We start from the raw sequence: 20,992 nt of genomic DNA on the forward strand, positions 1-20,992 counted from the left end.
CCCCTTAGTGATGGTAATGCCGAACAGGGCCATTCACTTTCCCCACCTAGGTTCTGCTGATCACTTTGGTGGCTTTTAAGGCCCCCCACCTCCCGTCTCCAAGCTTTTGTCCCCCCCCACTGACTGGATTCACACCTGCACAGGGCCGGTTTTATGCCAGTGGTGTGATAAAATGTCGGGCATATTGGACCACGGTCCGGACGAATCGCGGCTTATCTACGTATCCGCCGTGCTACGATGACGGCTGAGCAAAGGAAAGTAGCCGCAACACGTGTGTGGAGCCACTCGAGCCGCCATGTGATGATGGCACACAGCACTGATCTGGAATTGGTCGGACAATCCCTCCGATATGTGCCGCACATTTGTCTCCCTTCAGCCCATATTGACTAGTGCAAAGCTGTCGCATTGACAGAGTGGTGATCAATGCTAAAGCTAATGGGGAAAAAAAACAACACTTTTTATGTTCATCTGTTTTCCATTCTGCTGTTTTGAAATTTTGATTCATAATTACGTGTCGTTCTTTGGCTGCGCGCCAATGCCGAAAAAATTCAGAGAGCAACACAAAAGTTGTCCAGCAAAGAATCCTCCTGAAGCCCGAAGCGTATCTTTGGGCAGCAGGAGCGTTTGGTCCTGATGAGGAGGGAGTGCAGCGGCCCGGCCGACGATGCAAAGTAATGCAGCGAGGCCGCGCCAGGATTGGCCCGAGGGAGAGCCCCACCTCTGTCCCACTTCCTGGTGGCCCAGGGGGTTCACCTGAAGGGATGGGAGGGGAAAAAAAAAACACAAAAAAAAAAATCCCTCAGTCCGTACAGGTGTGGTTTGGCAGGAGGAGTTGAGGAGCGTTCATTTCAGCCATGCAGGGGGGACAAGACACACCTCTGGTAAGTATATGCTGGCGTCGTTCTCTTTATCTATAAGAAAGCTCCCAGGTAAAATATATATTGTATACGATGACAAATGTGCGTCTGCTACTACTCCTCCACTCCTGCTGTATATTGCGTGTCAAAGGGTGGTAGCGCAATGTGGGAAAATCGTCCTAAGAATTAGGTGTCGTGCAGTGTGGAACTGTGTATGATTCCATATCTGGAGGATGTAACGACACAGTTTGAGGGGGTGAAGCAGAGGTTGTGGGTTCGAGCCCTACAGACTCAGGGAGACGCACTCACGTCCCCCTTGCGTGTCTTCACGAGTGTCACAAATGCAGACGAAGATTTCATGCATTTTCTCCCAAGCAAGGCTCAATCGATACTTACATTGATCATCACTCTCATGGTTTGTGGTGTTAAAGATTGCCCTTTTTTCCCCACAACGAAAAATATCGGGAGCCGGGTCGTTTGGTTGGATTTCATACAATATTGCTGCCCAATTACGTCCTTTCGTGGCAAAGACACTCACATCAACTGCATGCAGTCAAACTGCTCGGACTGCCAGGATTTTTCTGTGCTGAAAAGTTTGTTATTTCAACTATACGTGTTTCAAATTTGAAAAGGAATGGATTTCTGCTGGGGCCCTGCGGATTTACACTCGACCACGTACTGTGGGTGTGTGTGTGTGTGTGTGTCGATGGCTGCTCAGGCCCAGAAAACTGACTCGGACACCCCACGTCACGCTCTTCTCCTCGCGCGGAAGGAGGAGTTCATCGTGGCAGGCTCCGAGCGGCCGCGTTTGCGTGTGAGGGCGCGAATGGGCCCGTGAAAACACGCACGCACGCAGCTGGGCGTCCTTCCCTCTACCTTTGCATGCAAATCGTCCTGTTTGCATGCCCACACTCGGGCCTGTAGTCAAATAAAGGCGCCCACAACAAGCTGCTCACTTACATTAAAACAGATGGCTAAACGCTAATTGACTCTCAGTCTATGCGTTAACCATTGTACCACAGTTCTGCTAAAACACTCTCTTTAATTCAAGGTGCAAAGGGATATGGCTGCTTTTTTGTCAGAGAAAATATGCACTTTTGTTGCATTTTTGTTTTAAGCATCCTTCACAGGCAGCTCAAGTGCCCATGCAAATAAGGCTGGCTGATAAAAGTCTGTGTTTACTCAGGCAACTGGATAATCTTATCAATAATGAATGAGTTTCCTTTCTGAACTCGGTGCCATTTATTCGTATGAAAAGAATCATTAAGAGATAAACAGACCGTGGCTGTTTATCAGCGAAAAACAATAACTACACACAAGCCAAGTTATAATGTCAAAAGCACATTGCGCAAACTTCACATTGTATCAGAGGGGTTTTGTGTCCAGAGGTTCAGGTGGGAGCCGGCAATATTGTGGATCAGGTTTTTTGGTGTATTTCAAGTTCAAGGCGGGAAGCTCTTTGCATAAGAAGCGTGGATGAAAATCCTGCCAACTTTGCATTGACCACAAGAGATTTTAAGAACCTGGTAAAGCGAGTCACGGCAGATTTAGAGGAGAGTTAACCCTAATGTCTGTGCATTCATTTGTTTACAGGGGACACCGCAGCCGCGGACGCGGTGCCTGCGATGCGGGGACGCACTGGAGTGGTCAGAGGAGCACAGGTGCGTGCGTGGAAAGTCAGAGATAGGCCTGTTCCCTCCACATGAAGTGACATATACAGTACACTCGGGAGAGCCGCTAGAGGCTCTTATCTGAAACAAATTACCGTTCGTTTCGGTTCAGCCTTCACGATAAAGAACCCGCCATCAGCTCGTCCGGAAATAGACGTTTGCGAGCGTTCAGATCAGTCCAGCCGTGAGCAGGCCGCATGAGGAAGAGGTGCTAGAGCAAGCAAACATTTGTAGCCTTAACCAGTTCCAAGTATGTTTTCGATTTAAATTATTCACGAGAGCTGGTCATAACTTCCCAGCTGTAGGATGGAAGGCTTTAAATACTAAGAAAAAAGGCAAAGTGCTACATTCTCCATGCAGCGCATTTGAGGACAAAGCAGCCAAACTATAAAGCACTCCCAGTACGTCCAACACGGCCAGATCGTCCAAATGGGGTTATTTTTAATGACAGAACGTGTGTATAGACTTTTAATCCACCTCTGCATCTGGATGTGCTTCATTATAATACGTATCGTGACCCTGTCTGGAAATATTGGGGCTTTCCTCAGTTAAGGATGAAAGTGAGGATTTTATTCTGTGTGCTTTTGTTTATTTGTTTGTATAGTTTTTTTTTTATTGTGCTTTGGCCTGTTTACTCTATAAAGCACTTTGGGCTGCCTTTGGGTATGAAATGTGCCATATGAATAAATTTGCCTTGCCTTACAGTATAGTGGAGATTAATAAATTATGTTTCAATTATGTGTCAAACAAAAGAAAAATAAAATGTCACGTCAAAAAAACAAGGAATAACAGTGTTTTGGGATCTTTCTCATTGGAATGGAGCCATTCTTTGCCTCGCTGATCAGGGCTTATGATCCAGGGGGAATTCATAAGTGGCACTAATCTTTTCTTCGTTTGACCCACGGCTTTACTTGACTGCAAGCGTTTTTGAAAATCTCTTGATTGGCTTTTGAGACCCCCTGCTAAATAACACTCAAACAAACGAACAGAACAACACGATAACCCCTTTGGCGGACCAAACTGCAACTTATTGCAGTATAGGTCAAGATGAGCCGATGGTTATAGGACAGATTATGCCTTTGCATTTGGAAAAAGTAGAGACTAAAAATCTGAGCGGTGAATCTTGAGTTTGCGTTCAAAGATATCACAGTACTGTCCAGGTGCTAGGTGCACTGCCGGAGAGCAGGATGTTCCAGGTGAGCGGGTTTTTTTTTTTTTTTTCTTTTTCATGGTACAATGCACGTATCAATTTAATGTGTGCTTCTCTCAGTGTCTTTCGGGGCTGCTCCTACTGCTCCGCAGCGGATGGGAAACTGGAGAATGTAGCCAGAGGCCTGGCCAGCAGAATGGAAAGGCAGGAGGTTCACTGGGGAGCTGGGAGAGTGGGCGACATAGACTTCACTGGCCCCACTAAGACAAGAGGAAAGGTGAAACCAGATAACATATCAATTACTGAGGGTTCTATCACAGCGAAAGAGTTTGGAGGATAAATGTTTTGAGCAGAATGCCGACATCTCAACTCGTCTCTTTGTGCTCAGTTCGTGAGGGTGTGCGGCAACACAGACCCGGTGCTGATCTACCAGACGCTGACGGAAGCGTGGGGCCTGGCTCCGCCCCACCTGGTGGTGGCGCTGGTGGGAGGAGATGAGCTGGCTCAGATGAAGCCCTGGCTCAGGGACACGCTGAGAAAAGGGCTTGTGAAGGCTGCACAGAGCACAGGTTATAATCAAGGGGCCAAAACTGGGGGCGGCTTTTGAGATCAACACTCAGAGAATGGGCTCTCGGTTGCCCCCTGTTGACTGGTAGCAGAGCTACCAAAAACACATCACAGAGATGAAAGTTGGTCCTTTATTTAGATCTATAAGGTCTAAAATAAGAGTCATAAATTATTTATATTTTTTTCATGTGTTTTTTAATTGCATGAGTGTAAAAATATTTTCATAACTTTTAATGTATGTAAGGAGGACTAACACTGAATTCTTTGTTGCATTAACCAAATAAGGCAATAATCTAATTAGCATCATGAGTAGACCAGCTGATGACGTGCACTCCAGGACGCAACTCTCTAGTTTGATACACACAGATTTGCTTTTAGCTCCCCGAGACCCCGCTACCAAGTCCGCAAAAAACTGCCAACACCCCATGCGCACACGTATGCAACTGCCTCTCTGTTCTCTAGGGGCGTGGATTTTGACTAATGGCCTTCGCTTCGGCATCACCAAGCAACTGGGCCAGGCGGTGAGAGATCACTCCTTGGCCAGCACCTCCTCCAAAGTACGCGTAGTGGCCATTGGCATCGCGCCCTGGAACATGATCCACAACCGAGAGGCACTCCTCACCGCCAAGGTTTCAGCACGCACACACAGGGACGATCCAGCGCCAATAAAAAAAACCAAACAACAACAACAACAAAACAAAAACAGCCGCGGCGTCTAACAGCAAATATTTACATTTTTCTCATCAATGCGTTCATGCTGGGCTCTGTCTTTCCGCATACCTGTATTCATGTTCTCAAGGTGGATGAGCCTGCTGTGTACAAGCCACAGGACCTGCCTCATGGCTCAGTGTATTCCCTGGACAGCCACCACTCTCACTTTGTGCTGGTGGAGGAGGATCCCAACAGGCCCGGGGCCACCAGTGAAATGAGGGTGAAGCTGCTCAAACACATCTCTCTTCAGCGCACTGGTTATGAAGGTAAAACCCTTTAGGTCACAGCTGTGAACTAGGAACGGAGTCAGAAATCCTTTACTGAAGCGCCAAAATAACAATAACAGAATTTAGAATTACTCAATTAAATGTTAAAATCCTGCATTTATTTTTCCTTATATAAAACGTACAGAAATATAAAGTCAAATATTAAAGCGGAAGTACTCGTTCTGACAAATGGTCCCTTTCACGGTGTTGAATTATAGATGCATTAAGCGGGCACTGTGGCGATGTTCATAGCACAGGTAGCTGCTTCATAAACTGATAGCCTAAAATAAAGCCCTGCTTCATAATTTATGACCTCTTCACATGGCTTGTTGTAAAATCATATGATTCGAAATTGCACACAAGTGCAGTGGTAGAGTAAATGCACAAATCTGCTCAGATTTCTGTTTCGTGGTATGCCAGCGAGTGACATTCCGGTACAGACTTTTCACTGCCCATGGGAGGTGAAAAAAATAATCTGAAATACAGACTGTCTCCTAAAGAACAGCTAGTGAGCAGACTTGGATGTTTTCTCTCACTAGTCCCCATAGTATTTGGTTTAAAAGTGCAAACTAAAGATAGATTAGTGGTGCTTCTTCACAAAATTTCTGAGTAATCAAAGGTACTCTGGAGTTTTTCTTATAAACAAACAAAAGTTTGTGTTTACACTCAGTGTTTCTCGCCAAAATGCCCCATGTTTATCCTCGATGTCTAACAAATGTGTGTAGTGCATTTCCTTCCTCATAAAACATTTGTCAAGCCAATTTTTGAATAATTTAAATGATAAATATTAATATAAACTGTGCCTTGTTCACATCCACGTCTGTTAGCTTGTAGTCTCCCTCTCTGCTTCTGCAGGGGCATTGTGAAACGATTAACAGGAAATTAGGGGTAAAAAGCGGAATGCAAAAGACTTTACTCTACACTATTTTCTTTAATCGTTGAACTCTGGACAGTTTTACCTCCTCAGGCCTCCAAAACTGTTCAAATGTACCAATCTGATAAGGCAACATAATTCTTTGGTTCAACTGCTTGCAACTGGAAGACAAAGGGGAATCTGCGAAAAAAGGTGTCACTGTGTGTACAAAAAAACACTTTGGTCAGACAGGGGGTTGTTTTGCAGTTGACTGGAGACGCCCATGCATCATTCACGCAACGGTGGGACGAAAAAACCAGAGTGTTAATCATTTCAGACACTCTCAGACACAAACAATATTATTATGAATGGGATTTTCGGTGCTTTCAGGCGCAGGCAGTTTTGAGATCCCTGTTCTGTGTCTCTTGGTCCATGGAGAACCCAAGATCCTCAAAGTAAGTTTTATTTTCTTACGCAATTAGTAACTCACCAACTTTAAAGACACGACCTTTTAAAAGCCAGATATCTGTTTTGTCATATGAATGTGCGTAATCTCACTGTGATCAGTGGCTTGAGCAGGCCAGAGCCAGCCTATGAAACTAATTCTCTCTGTTTACTCAAAACAAATCTGTTTGACTAAAAAGCCTGTCAAAGCCACCTGTTTATTTTGCATAAATAGAACCACAACTGAGGAGATTAGAGACTACAGTTTACACTGATCAATATGATTCTATGCTGATGTTTAGTTGGAAGGTTAGTAAGTAAAAATGAGGACTTTTGTGAGTTGGTCTACATGTCTAAACACCGTGTCTCTTTCTACAGAGGATGTATAACGGCATTGGCAATTCAACACCATGGCTGATCCTGGCAGGCTCGGGAGGCGTGGCCGACATCCTCGTCACGTTTATGAATAGGGGCTGCTGGGATACGGACAGTGTTCATGAGCTGCTCCTGGACACCTTTCCAAATGCCCACCACAGCACAGACATTAGTAACTGGGTCAAGCTGGTGAGAGCGATGTGCACCGCACGGAGACAGGCACATACACAGATATGCACATCACAAGACTTTGCCAGAAAAAATGGGGCACAGTGGGAAAGACTGTGAGAGGCGCTAATGTAGGATTTTCATCCTTATCTTTGAAATTTGTATGTGATGACCTAATTAAGGATATGAAGGAGGAGGGAAAGATACCAATAATGAAATATATTTTTTCAAGCTGACATTCACAGTGAAGGGATTGTAGTTTTAGAAAACAATGCTTTAGTGATTTAAAAAAAAAAAAAATACACATCACCTCATTCCAGTGAGGTTATAGTAATAACTGACTGTCAACCTGCCAATCAGATCCAGAAGATACTTGATCATGGGCATCTCCTCACCGTCCACAACCCTGAACAGGAGAGCTCTGAGCTGGACACGGTGATCCTCAAAGCTCTAGTCAAGGGTAAAGTTCTTCTTGCGAGAGATATGTTATCAAGAAACTTGCAATTTTTTTTCTAAGGCTGCACAATTATATGTTTTGTGACTTGACAGTCGCATGCAGAGAGAGACCCTTGAGATTTGGAGCACTTGATAAGTTTTGAACCTGTTGACATCTCGTGTGACCTTTGTTTGTTTGTACCAGCTTGTAAGAGCCAAAGTCAGGAAGCTCAGGACTTCCTGGACGAACTGAAGCTGGCTGTGGCCTGGAACAGGGTGGACATTGCCAAGGGTGACATCTTTAATGGAGATGTGGAGTGGAAGGTGAGAGGAATACAGAGTCATTTGAATGGAGGTTTGTCACACTCTGGTAAATAGACTTGTCTTACATTCAGTGTGGTTAACACTGTAAAGTTGATTCATAAATGTCTGAACAAAATTTCATGGCGCTCCATCCAATAGTTTTTGAGTAATTTTAGTCTGTACCAAAATGGTGGCCCAACGGGCTGACTGACTTAAATTGCCATTTGACCACGTTTGTATTAAATCAATATGAAATTGACTTACCGACTATTGACTCACTAAATAGCACAGAAATATGAGGGGCAAGCCAGTGTCCATTGTAGTAAAGAAGAAAAGAACTCAACAATTAAAAAAAACCTTTTCACAGGAAGAAGAGAAGACTGCTTTATGAGTCATTGTGACAAAGACACATGATCTTTGCAGGCATGCGACCTTGAAGAGGTGATGATGGACGCACTGATCAATGACAAACCGGACTTTGTGCGCCTTTTTGTGGACAACGGTGTGAACCTGGGGGAGTTCCTTACCTACGGTCGTCTGCAGGAGCTTTACCGGTCTGTGTCAGAGAAGAGCCTGCTTCACAACCTGCTCCTGAAAAAGTACGAGGAGAAGCAGCTTCTGCTTGGAGCCGCCAGGACACCTGGCCCACCCGGGCACCATCCGTCCGAGCACGGGAAACCCCGCTTCACCCTCTACGAGGTTGCCAAAGTGCTGAAAGACTTTCTCCATGACTCCTGCAAAGGCTTTTACCAGAAGATCCCCACGGTGAGTGTACTCTCTCACTAAAGTTCCAGTAAATCGTGTACACTGTGCTGAATAAGAAATCCTTTCAACTGGTGAATTAGGTTCCACCTTGGACTGCGTCTTGCAGCTGTTCTCATCCTTTTTGGCTTGTGACACCTCAAAGTGAAGCGAAAAGAGGCAATGAAACAGACAACATACAGGCTTCACGGTAAACTCACTCCCTGGAAAACGTTGAGTGACCTCATCCTGCACTAGTGGGAGTGAAACATAGAATCAAACCAGTAAAGCCATCGTAATTTTAGTTAATCCTGCCCTTCTGTCCCTCCTTTCAAATCAGCCATTCTCTCCTAAATCTCTCCTGAACTATGGAAGGATCTCCATCTGCATTATGTCTTATCCCAAGATACTATATCAACAGGAATTACATCATGTTATTGAAGTCATGGAAAATCGGACAGGCTTTGTGTAACAGAACTATGTAGTTTTCCTGCCTTCCTTCCTGTTCGTCAACATGCAACCCCTCAGATTTTTTCCTCAGTGGCCCTCTCAAGGCCCAGACCCCAAGGGTTGGGGACCACTGGGCAGGGGGCCTTGAATTTCACCATAACTGCGGAGAGGAAGAGCTGGATCATCATCGCAAGCCAAACCTGCTGTCACATCCTGAGAAATCTTGTCTAAATATACCCTCAGGCTTTGCAGTTTAATTACCTCTCTCCGTGTCGTGTAATGTATGTTGCTTGTATCATGTTGCACAGCTTCAAATTAAAAAAGAAATTATACATGAGACCCTGACCAAAATCAAAGTCTTTTTTAGCTGAAGGTTTGTCTGTTCAGCATATTTCGTAGAGATCACTTCATGCATTTTCTGAAGTACCTATATTTCCTGTTGACAGACAGACAGAGAAACAGACTATGAGGCAAAAAATAACCTTCTTGGCAGAGGAAGTAATTGGTTTTGCAATAATGACTGCCATAGATTGTATGACTAATGTAATAATTGCTTGTTCTGTAAGCTGTGTAAATTTGACAGATGTAATGTACTGTCTGTGTGCTCCAGGAGAAGCCAGCAAAGGGTCGGCTGTTCCACAGCCAGAAGAATCTGGCTGAGTTAGAGGAGCGCTGTGAACATCCTTGGAGGGATCTTTTCCTCTGGGCTGTCCTTCAGAACCGACAGCAGATGGCTAACTACTTCTGGGCCATGGTCAGTCTTGTCAGCTTCTTTAGTCGAGTTCATTTCCAGCCTGTGCTATCTCAGCGCTGTGTAGTTCAATCGATAAAAGTCTAGCCGTGCCTGGCATTGGCAAAAAACACTCAGTCCAAACTGAAATGCGCTGAATTACACTCTGCTAGTTTGTACTCTGAATTCAGTGTGGACAAGAATAATATGGGCCAGCAGGTGCAGGTCAGTACTGCCATATGAAAATGTCACTTTAGATAAAAGAGCCCAACAAACAGCATATTTATCAAGAGCTAAGGTGAACTAAAAAGCTATCTTATCTCCAAGAACATTATTCAAATGAAGGTCATGCCGCTTGCTGGGGTAGTATATCCAACCAGCGGTATACCAGCGGTGAGGTAGTGTCTGAGGCAGACACATCTGAAGTCCTGAAGTTAATGAAAAATATATCCCGATATATAATTGATGCTCTTTGAATAGTTTAAATGACACCAGTCAATGGTAATTGCTCTTTGTTTTCAGCATCTTTTCAAGGCACCTTTCATTTCTTGCCCTTCCCTGAAGTAAGGGAACCAATTATTGTAATCTCACAAGCGTTCACCCTGATGTGCTCCTTTCCTTTCCTTCGTCTTATTTCAAACATTATCTGAAATTATGGTAATTGCATTCACTGTGTGTACATCCCCCTCTGAAAAATCATTTTACCACGCAGACTCTGGCCGGGATATCTGCATTCATGATTTGATTGTTTGAAGTATCTCTCATGTTGAGGGCCTCATGACAATTATCCTTGCAGGCTGTCTTGTGCAAGCAAAACATCTCATATTTAATATGTACATATATATGAACCCAGGAACATTATACAGCACAATATATAAAAATCATTGATCATTTAAATAAAGAGGTATGAGGTCTGCTCCACTAAGTTTAACTTCAAATGGAGAGCCCTCTGTTTTAGTATATTGCTCTTCATTTACACATTTGTGATGTTAATCCTGTAAATGTTTCTCCTACAAAGTATAGGGTCATTAAAGGTTCCCCTTACCTGGTGATTATAGAACATGACAATATAATACAATAAAGATAATGTACTATAATGGCATAACAGACAATGCCAGCCTCTGTCTAGAAAGGACCATGAAATGGTTTTCTTTGTAAAGAAGAAAAAAAAAAGAGATTACATTGGTTATTGGTTGGCCTGTTCACATAAACATATAAACATCCCATTCCTTCTAGCCTCACATGTATGTGTGATGGACAAGAAATCAATCTGAGGCTAAAACACTGGTTGAAAGAAACAGTTCAGCAATTCTGGAAATAAATTTATCTACTCCCTTGCCGAGAGAGAGATGGGAAGATTGATCACCAGATCAGTTTGCACTTTCAAGCACATCAGCATGCAACCACAATATATATAACTTATAGTGAAGTTAGTGAAGACTTGATATTCAGTAGGATGAATTACGGTATATTGAGGGAGTCTCGAGTTGTATTTTCATTGTGCGCTGAAGAGAACTGAAACAAGAACCCCTTGAACGTGGCAAAAAAATGCACACAGAAAAGGCTTTACACCAGGGGTTTGCTATAGAAAATGGCCAACATAAATGTAAATTGTTGGTGAATTGTAATAAATAGGCCAACATATTTAAAAACACTGGTAGGTCGCTTCAAGGGTGAAGGTAGGTTTCTCTATCTCAGTAGAAGACGCCACTTTAGCCACATCCAAGGTGGAATTTAAGACATTGATGTTATCTGATTATATGCTGTCAGAGCTTTGTTCAGATCTATACCGTTGGTAAACGTAGAGTGGATTATACACTGTATGTGAGTATAGCTGTAATTTACATGCTCAAATCAAAAAGTGGACCTTCAAAAAGGGGCGGACTTGCAGGTAGAAATGCATCTATTGCAGGCCGTTGCGCACAGCACGCCCATGTAGATGCAAAAGATGCAGCTCCCTTAAATTGTCAACTAGGTTTCTCAGATCCCTCTCATAGACCCATTTCTTGGCTTCGGCTTTCTTATAATTCTTCAGGGCCCCGAGGCGGTGGCGGCAGCACTGGCGGGTTGTAAGATTCTGAAAGAGATGGCACGGCTGGAATCTGAGGCTGAGTCTGCACGTAGTATGAAGGAGGCCAAGTATGAGCAGTTTGCCCTTGGTAAGTACATAAACCATTCAATGACAACGGCTGACAGCGTGATCAGAAGAAGTAGAGGTCAAACATCGTAAGAGTTGCATTCACTGATCTCAAAACAACACGGTCTCTCGCAAGCACAAGCAGATCCTGCTGGAGGGGAGTGAAATATGTACCTGAATGTGCGAATTCTTCAAATGTAGCTCCCTGGTTGACACGATCTAACAATTGTTGTTACTGTGACAGATGTCTTTGGAGAGTGTTACTCCAACAGTGAAGACCGGGCTTATGCTTTGTTAGTGAGGAGAACACGCTGCTGGAGCAAATCTACCGTCCTTAATTTGGCAACTGAGGCGGATGCCAAATCCTTCTTTGCCCACGATGGAGTTCAGGTAACAAAGAGATACCATCCATATGCTCATTTGGCTCCAATTTAACTGATTCTGTCAGCTATTGTGAAACATTAAACTTTCATCCAACAGTTTCAAAGTACTGTGCGTTTGATAAAGGGAAGTAGGTGATTTATTTTGCTGCCTTCTGTATTGAAATACTGTTGCTGCCCTGCAGTGACTAAAAACTTTTCCAGGGTATTGCATACTAATTTCACAGTCATATCGTTTTTGCTGCTCACTGAACTCCATTCACTGCACCGTTTTGCCAAAATATCCCACCAACAGAAGTTGAAGTAATATTTTATTTAAAGCACACAGATGAAATTAGCTTTTAAGCCTTTTTGGTTTTTTAAAAGGGAAGCTGTTATGGTTATGATTCAGTACCTGTGTAATGTTTCCAGAGAATGCGGATTTTACCGGTCTGTCACAAAGGGTGGACAACCCCTTGACTAAGCATGACATGTTCTTTCATGTAAGTGACCTCATTCCGAACTAGACAGTTGTGAAGATGGAAACGGTCCACACATCATGGGAAATGGTTTGATGAAGAGGGGAAATTATCTTTTTAATTTTTATTTTCCTGTGAACCAGCTGGGGGCAACTCCCTATATGATGCTTCAGTGGATACATATTCTAAGGCCTGCGGTGCCCTCTTGTGGTTAATTCCATTCACCTGTTAAATGAGTTTATTCCTGCTCTGAAACCCAATCCGATTTCTAACCCTAAATGATACAGAACTAAACTTGCACTGCAGGCTCTCCTCACAAAGATTTGGTGGGGGGCGATGACGACGGACACAGCCATTTCCAAACTCGTGGTGTCTTTCTTCTGTCCGCCGCTCATCTGGACCAACCTCATAAAGTTCAGGTGACCAATGTTATGCCGACCCACGTGGATGTGCTGTAAATCGTTTTGTTGCGTGCACTGACGCACGCATGTGTTTCTCAGTGATGAGGACCTTGATAATCATAACGGCCGTGAGCAGTTTGTGGAGCTGGACAGTCTGGATACGGAGAAGGCTTTACTGTTAACTGACGACGATGACCCTTTGTGAGTTTGCAATCATATCATACCTAAGTTGATGCTAAATAATCTGCAAATTATCTTATTATGTAGCTAGAAAGGAAGTCGCCACCGTAAGCATTATTTTAGTTGTTTTTCTGTTAAATTTGACTTATTCTTATTATTTCTTTCTAAAAATATGTAGCATGCCATTACCCTGCATTATATATTGACAATAAAACTGTACATGCCCTCAGCCAAAATTCAGATGAAGTATAAAAGTCAGATGCACTACACCAATTCACACCTTCATTTCAACTTCAATTTTATTCTTCCCCGAGGGGAATTTCCCTTGCAGCCAGATGAAATACAGGACACACACTGACTCGAAATAAAATACATAATAAAATGCATAAAACATAATAAAAATGAGTAAAACACGTGCTTAAACCCACCACACAAGCTCACATAAAACAATGTACATCAGTGACAGCACAACATAAAACCTGGAGTACATCCAGTCTGCATCAACAAACCCAATCTTCAAAGGTTAAAACAACATCAGTAATCTTCCAATGTTCCATTTTACGAAGTCAAGGATATAACCAGTGCTTAGATCATTATGTACTTGTTAGTTATGGTTAGTATGTAGAAAGAGTTTGAGAAGCACTTGAGTGTATTTTCCACTGTTTGATTTCCAGGGACTCTCAACCTGGAGATCCAACAGCTCAGAGCTGTGCCTCTGTCTGGTGGCGTTTCTTACTCCGCCGCTGGCGTCGCTTCTGGAGCGCTCCTGTCACTGTGTTCCTTGGTAATGTCGTCATGTACTTCGCCTTCCTCTTCCTCTTCACCTACGTACTCCTGCTAGACTTCCGGCTGCCTCCACCCTCTGGCCCTGGAGTCCCAGAGATAATGCTGTACTTCTGGGTCTTCACCTTGGTGCTGGAGGAACTTCGACAGGTGACCATCAAAGCACCCAGTCTCACTGTTTCTTTTAATATCCCATCTCATGTTTTCAAAAAGATTCCAAGTTCTCAGATCATCATTTAGTATTTTTTTTAGGTATCCACATCTGTCAGTCTATGCAGTGTGACACCTATTTTGAAGCTCTGCCATTTTTATTAGATGTGTACGCATGACAGCGTTCATGCCGGACAAGACCGACACATCTGAGTAGGAGCTGATGTGAAGCGTTACAATGAGCTCATTCTCTCTGGGGTTTTAAGGATTCATGAGCCTTTCACCTCTCCGCCCGACTCTCTCCCAGTCAGACAAGCATAAGCCCATATTGCACTGTTCCCACTGAGGCTTTGTCCCTTAGGCCCCAAAGCCCCAGATGAGACACCTCTGTTCCCTCAGCTTGCTGTTTCAACGTGCATCTCAGAAAGTCCCTGAGCTGAACAGAACTATGGTACAGGTTTCCAAAAAAAGAACCATACTGCCACAGGCGGCCCTGGCGAGCTACCAGGGCCCAGCAGGGCCCCTGTGCCTTCAAAGGGATGGCTCTAGGATGCATGCCTCTCCCTTAAGGGAGACTTTGCCACCAGGGCCCCAGTTCTTACCATACTTCCTATACATACCAGCTTTTTAAATCTGGTTGGTGCAAGACTCTTCTCTCTCACAAAGCTGTGAAAGCCAAAATGTTGTTGCATGAATTGATGTAGGTTGGGAGCAATGTGTTTATGTGTTTATGTGTATACACACACACACACACACACACACACACACACACACACACACACACACACACGTACATATATATAATATATATATATATATATATATGTATGTATGTATATAAGTATATAGACATACAGTTAGGTCCATAAGTATCTGGACAGTGGCACAATTTTTGTAATTTGGCCTCTGTACACCACTACAATGGATTTGAAACAAGTCCATCAAGTAGTGATTGAAGTGTAGACTTTCAGCTTTAATTCAACAGGCTTAACAGAAATATAACATTAACCATTTAGGAATTACAGCCATTTTTATACTTAATCCCTAACACTCATGGCCAGTTTCATAGCCAGGTGTGGCCTGTTCCCTCATTATTTCATGACAAATGAAGCAGATAAAAGGTCTGGAGTTGATTCCAAGTGATGAATTTACATTTGGTAGCTGTTCATGTAAACTCTCAATATGCGTTCCAGAGAGATTTCACTTTTGTACCAGAATGATGGTGAGAGAAGAGTATAGAGAAGGAAAGGAACAGTTAATGATTCAAAGCATAAAACATCATCTGTCAAACATGGTGGAGGCAGTGTTATGGCATGGGCATGTATGGCTGCCAATGGAACTGGGTCACTGGTGTTCATTGATGATGTGCCTGCTAATAGAAGTAGCAGGATGAACTCTGAAGTGTACAGGTCTGTGCTATCTGCTCAGATTCAGCCAAAAATTGCTAAACTGATAGGACAATACTTCACAGTACAGATGGATAATGATCCAAAACATGCTGCGAAAGCAACAGAGAGCTTCTCAAGACAAAGAAATGGAATATTCTTCAATGGCCAAGTCAGTCACCTGACCTCAAACAAATTGATCATGCTTTTCACTTAAAGAAGGCAAAACTGAAGGAAGGAAGACCCACAAACAAGCAGCAACTGAAGGCGGCTGCAGTAAAGGCCTGGCAAAGCATCTCCTGTAGAGTATTTTTGAGAGGACTAAAGGATCCCAAATGCAAGCTGCATGGGTAGCTGTACAAAATATGTGATTTGGTTTCTTTTCACTCCACCATCCCGGCCATTTGTATGATGCTATAGCTGCCATTGGTTACAGTGCAAGAAAAAGTATGTGAACCCTTTGGAATTACTTGAATTAATGTAGAAAATGGTCTTAAAATACGCTCAGCTCTTCATCTAAGTTACAATTATGAATGAACACAATCTATTTCAACTAATAACACACAAATCAATGTATCCTTTCAGTTTTTCCTTTTTTAACAACTTTGCAAAAATGTCTTAAAATTCTGTTTCTGCTTTTTCATTATGAGGTACTGAGGGTAGACTGATGAGGGAAAAAATGAATTTAAACAATTTTAGCATCAGGCTGCAAATTAAGGGGTCTGTAGAAGTGAAGGGGTCTGAATACTTTCTGAATGCACTGTATCTATAAATGGAGACAATTTAGTACTGTGGCTACTCTTCCTAGAAGTGGGTGCCCAGCCAAGACAGTTCCAACACAACAAAGAATGGCACAACGCAGAGTGCTCAATGAGGTAACAATAAACCCCGTAGTAACATCTAAAGGCTTAAAAGTATCATTTGAGCTGGTTAACATCTCTTTTCATGAAGCTACCATATGACAATCTTGGTGCACTGTTGCATGGAGCATGGTGTCCATGACAGGACATCATGGAGGGAGCCACTGCTCTCCACCTGAAGTCCACCAAAGAACACCTTGACACTCGACAATGCTACTGGGAAGATGTTTTGGGGACTGATGAAACTAAGGTGGAATTGTTTGGGAAGAACACGCAGTACTACGTATGGAGAACATCATCCCAGTGGTGAAGTACGTTGGAGGGAGCATCATGATTTGGGGCTGCTTTGCCGCCTCTGGGCCTGGACAGCTCGCCACGATCAAAGGTAAAAAGAATTTTCAAGTTTATCGAGGTGTCTTACAGGATAATGTCAGGGTGGCTGTCTGCCAGCTGAAACTTAGAAGCTGGACGATGCAGTAGGACAACGACCCTACACATTGAAGTAAATCTACTACAGAATGACTTCAAACAAAGAAAATCTACCTTTTCTGAGCGGCCTAGACAGAACCCAGGAATTAACCCAATAGGGATGCTATGGAATGACCTCAGGAGAGCTATTCACAACCGACATCCCGAGAATATGGCTCCGCTGAAGCAGCTCTGTGGGGGAGAATGGTCCAAAATTCCTCCTGAACGTTGTGCAGGTCTGATCCACAGCTACCGGAAGTGCTTGTTTGAGGTTATTGCCGCCAAAGGAGGTTTGACCAGTTATTAAATCCAAGGGTTAGCATACTTTTGCCACCAGTAATGTGAATGTCTAATGGGTGTGTTCAATGAAGACGTAAAATTGTTTTATGTGTTATTAGCGTAAGCACATTATGTTCGTGTATACTGACAGATGAAGATGAATCAAGTTTTATGATCAGCTACTGCAGAAAACAAGGTATTTTCATAAGGTTCACGTATTTTTTCTTGTCACTGTAGTTAGGTAGTCTATCACTTTATGACAGCAGCATACCTCTCTCAGCTTGCTCCCAAATTAATTGCACCATCAAGAGTCCAAGCACATTTTCTTGGTGCACTTACTGGTGCTCTGTTCAAGCCACGGGAGACACTCAATCTTACACTTGAGGTGCAAGAGACATTTCACAGAGTGAGAATGTGGGGCACTACAGGTGCTTCTACAGCAGCAGGGCTGTGTACCTGCTAACTCCCTTTTGGCCCTGCGGATGTGTCTTAATAGGGCTCCAGTGTGTGACCTGGCAGAGGGCATGTTAACAAGAGAAAAATATTATCTAGCTCTAATAGAGAAAAAAAAACTCTGTTCAGACATAGCTAATGGTTTGAAAAGGTTAAGAGGTTTCTTAAAGCCTCATTTATCTATAAACTCCTAGAATTAGTGAGGCTGTGAATACATTTACATATTAAATGAAAACTTTACACTAGCATACAACCTTCTTAGCACCAGCCGCGACAGCTGGGCTGTTATTTTTTTCACCTTGTGAGTCTGTCTCTCTGTGTGTGTGTGTGTGTGTGTGTGTGTGTGTGTGTGTGTGTGTGTGTGTGTGTGTGTGTGTGTGTGTGTGTGTGTGTGTGTGTGTGTGATCATGGCAAAATGTGGTCCTGGGGACAACTTCTGTAGCGGGAACTACCACAGAGGTAGTTATGAGCACTTTGGCAGTTGTTTATATGCCTGTCTGTGGACAGATTTTGTCCACTGTGGCAGAATGCGTCAGATCCGTGCAAGATGCGGTCAGAAAACTTTACAGTTGTGTAGTTGAGATCACAGTGAAGGCCAAGTTCAAATATAGGCGTGGTCCAAGCAAGGGTGCCGGAAGAAGGGGGGGCTGCAAGTAGGGAAGGGGCCCTCGGTCCCCCACTTTACGCCCCTAGCCCACATTCGTTTTAAGTCACAGATCACTGCATCCTAGTTACACTCAAAAAAAAAAAAAAATGATGTAATAGCAAGAAATGACACATCACAATTCTAATACCAAAGATAAGGCTGCTTGAAAATGAGTGGCTATGATTATCTTTTTTTAGATTTTCTTAAAAAAAATAAAAATATTTATATCCTAAATTAGCCTAATACATACACTATCTTTTATGACAGAGCTTTTTCACGGATGAAGAGATGAACATCTTGAAGAAGTTCAAACTCTATGTCGAGGACAACTGGAACAAGTGTGACATGGTTGCCATCTCACTCTTTGTTGTCGGGGTTTCATGCAGGTAATTAACACTTCATGACAGTGATGACACTGAAAAAATAAAACGTAACACAAGTTTGTGGAGGCTCTAGAGTCGTCGTTATGATGGTATAAGGCTACAGTATGAAGATAAGGGAGCGAGTGAATGAAATAATTACTGAATGGGAAGAAGGGGTAGAAATGAAGAAGCTATGTCTGTTTAACTGGATTTTTGCAGGATGGTTAATCACACCTATGAGGCGGGAAGGACAGTCTTGGCGATAGACTTCATGGTTTTCACTCTGCGTCTGATCCACATCTTTGCCATTCATAAGCAGCTGGGCCCCAAGATCATTATTGTGGAAAGAATGGTGAGTAAAACAAAAACACTACTATCTAAACATGAAGGTGATGTCCTTGGTCGTCGATGAAGACGGTGTAGATCTTGTGTAGCCCATTAAGAGGAGATAAAAAAAACACGATTGTGTCTCCTCAACAGATGAAGGACGTTTTCTTCTTCCTCTTTTTCCTGAGTGTGTGGCTCATCGCCTACGGCGTTGCCACCCAGGCTCTTCTCCACCCCAATGATCCCAGGATTGACTGGGTGTTTCGCAGAGCCTTGTACCGCCCCTACCTGCACATTTTTGGCCAGATCCCTTTGGAGGAAATAGATGGTAAATTACAGCAGATGAGAAATTCTGTATTTATTCAGTACAAAGAAGATGTTGCTTTTGTGACAAATTTCTGTCCTGTTGTATTTTGATCATTCATGCAGTCATGGATGGCTTTCTGTTGGCCTGAATGTTATGTCTTCTAATCTAATTTTGTTGTTCTTTCATAAACGGAGAACAGCTGCTCGCATGCCCGAAATTAACTGCACCAGTGACTCAGAGGAGATTATCATGGGGCTACGACCGCCATGTCCAAACATCTATGCCAACTGGCTGGTCATTCTGTTGCTGGTTATCTTCCTTCTTGTCACCAATGTCCTGCTGCTAAACCTGCTTATTGCCATGTTCAGGTCAGGGGATGGGAATCCGGGAAACCGTCCATATGTTTGTCTGTCTGATGAAATGAGTTGAGCTAGTTGCTTCTTTGTACACTGTAAAATCAAAAGACGCAAACCGGTTTTATTGGCTTTTTGATCTTTTTTCCCCCCAATTTGCAGCTACACATTCCAGGTAGTGCAGGGCAACACCGACATCTTCTGGAAGTTCCAGAGATACAACCTCATTGTGGAATACCACAGCCGCCCAGCACTGGCCCCACCCTTCATTATCATCAGCCACCTCTCTCAGATCCTCCTCAGCCTGGTCAAACAGCCCGAGTCCAAGCAGGAGCATCTTGGTATGAAGGTTCTATATGCTTAGTTCAGCACATTTCCATTAGAGGGACTATTAAGACATTCTACCTCATGTCAGGCAGCTGAAATACTTTCTTGTGGCTTATCTGGCTCAATTAACATTGAATGAAATACAGGCACACACACAGAACATGGAAATTGCCTGTTGGTTGATTAGTTGTTGGACTGCATCCTTGTGTGTGTGTGTGTGTGTGTGTGTCTGCGTGCGTGCGTGCCTGCGTGTGTTTTGCCAGAGAGGGAGCTGCCAACAGGGCTAGACCAGAGGCTGATAACATGGGAGACAGTGCAGAGGGAGAACTACCTGGCCAAACTGGAGCGCCAGCATTGGGAAAGCAGCGAGGAGAGACTCAAGAGTACCTCATCGAAGTAACTGTCATTTCGCAATTTTGTTGTCCTGGGTAAACTGTCATATACTCTGATTATAAGAAAATATAATCTTTTAGTAAACAAGCCCTGACAAGCTCACTATGCACTACCTGCCCAGCAACAAACCATAGCTTGTTTTAAAAGCGCTTCTGATCCCTAGTGGTAAAAATTGGTTACTGCATCATTGAATATGGTTTTAACTGATTTTTGTCTGTGAGCAAGGGTTCAGAGCTTGCTGAGGATTGTCAGTAGGTTTAAGGACCAAGAGAAGAGACTGGCATCCATGGAGGCTCAGGTAAACCTGGAAAGTGACCTCAACCGCACTGCTTCACACATAATGTAGTTGCATTTTCCAAAGACTATTTCACATAAAAATCTAGTAAGTAACCTGACAGAGTTTACATAACCCTCATTCATTTCTGGCTGACCTGTCTCTAGGTCAAATACTGTGGAGAGGTGTTGTCCTGGATGGCAGAGTGCTTTGCTCAAAGCACACTCAAGTGTGGGAAAGAAGCTCCAAGAGCTCCAAGTGAGTCAAAAATCAAACACAGGAAAGACTTCCTCATAATTGTGACAGTAGACAAAAACGCCAGTTATTGTAACACACCTTTGTACTACTG

At 43.4% G+C, this 20,992-nt stretch overlaps 1 protein-coding gene across 2 annotated transcripts in view; it reads left to right on the plus strand.

Annotated features, from left to right (window-relative positions):
• trpm5 (transient receptor potential cation channel, subfamily M, member 5) overlaps nt 1-20,992 on the plus strand; it is a 21,714-nt gene continuing 722 nt past the window's right edge. The window contains exons 1-25 of one of the 2 annotated variants that reach the window (XM_040124705.1): nt 1-881; nt 2,451-2,518; nt 3,798-3,954; nt 4,066-4,246; nt 4,707-4,873; nt 5,044-5,221; nt 6,465-6,529; nt 6,897-7,082; nt 7,422-7,521; nt 7,702-7,820; nt 8,223-8,564; nt 9,601-9,744; nt 11,756-11,879; nt 12,102-12,247; nt 13,002-13,114; nt 13,196-13,297; nt 13,951-14,209; nt 18,568-18,686; nt 18,882-19,014; nt 19,143-19,317; nt 19,496-19,664; nt 19,812-19,990; nt 20,240-20,372; nt 20,595-20,667; nt 20,811-20,901. In XM_040124705.1, the coding sequence (XP_039980639.1) occupies nt 855-881; nt 2,451-2,518; nt 3,798-3,954; nt 4,066-4,246; nt 4,707-4,873; nt 5,044-5,221; nt 6,465-6,529; nt 6,897-7,082; nt 7,422-7,521; nt 7,702-7,820; nt 8,223-8,564; nt 9,601-9,744; nt 11,756-11,879; nt 12,102-12,247; nt 13,002-13,114; nt 13,196-13,297; nt 13,951-14,209; nt 18,568-18,686; nt 18,882-19,014; nt 19,143-19,317; nt 19,496-19,664; nt 19,812-19,990; nt 20,240-20,372; nt 20,595-20,667; nt 20,811-20,901 (3,550 nt within the window). In that variant the 5' untranslated portion in view covers nt 1-854. The remainder of the gene's footprint in view (nt 882-2,450; nt 2,519-3,797; nt 3,955-4,065; nt 4,247-4,706; nt 4,874-5,043; nt 5,222-6,464; nt 6,530-6,896; nt 7,083-7,421; nt 7,522-7,701; nt 7,821-8,222; nt 8,565-9,600; nt 9,745-11,755; nt 11,880-12,101; nt 12,248-13,001; nt 13,115-13,195; nt 13,298-13,950; nt 14,210-18,567; nt 18,687-18,881; nt 19,015-19,142; nt 19,318-19,495; nt 19,665-19,811; nt 19,991-20,239; nt 20,373-20,594; nt 20,668-20,810; nt 20,902-20,992) is intronic. The other variant, XM_040124712.1, reaches the window with a different exon arrangement.

Source organism: Xiphias gladius, chromosome 1 (assembly GCF_016859285.1).
Source record: "Xiphias gladius isolate SHS-SW01 ecotype Sanya breed wild chromosome 1, ASM1685928v1, whole genome shotgun sequence".
Lineage (NCBI taxonomy): Eukaryota > Metazoa > Chordata > Actinopteri > Istiophoriformes > Xiphiidae > Xiphias > Xiphias gladius.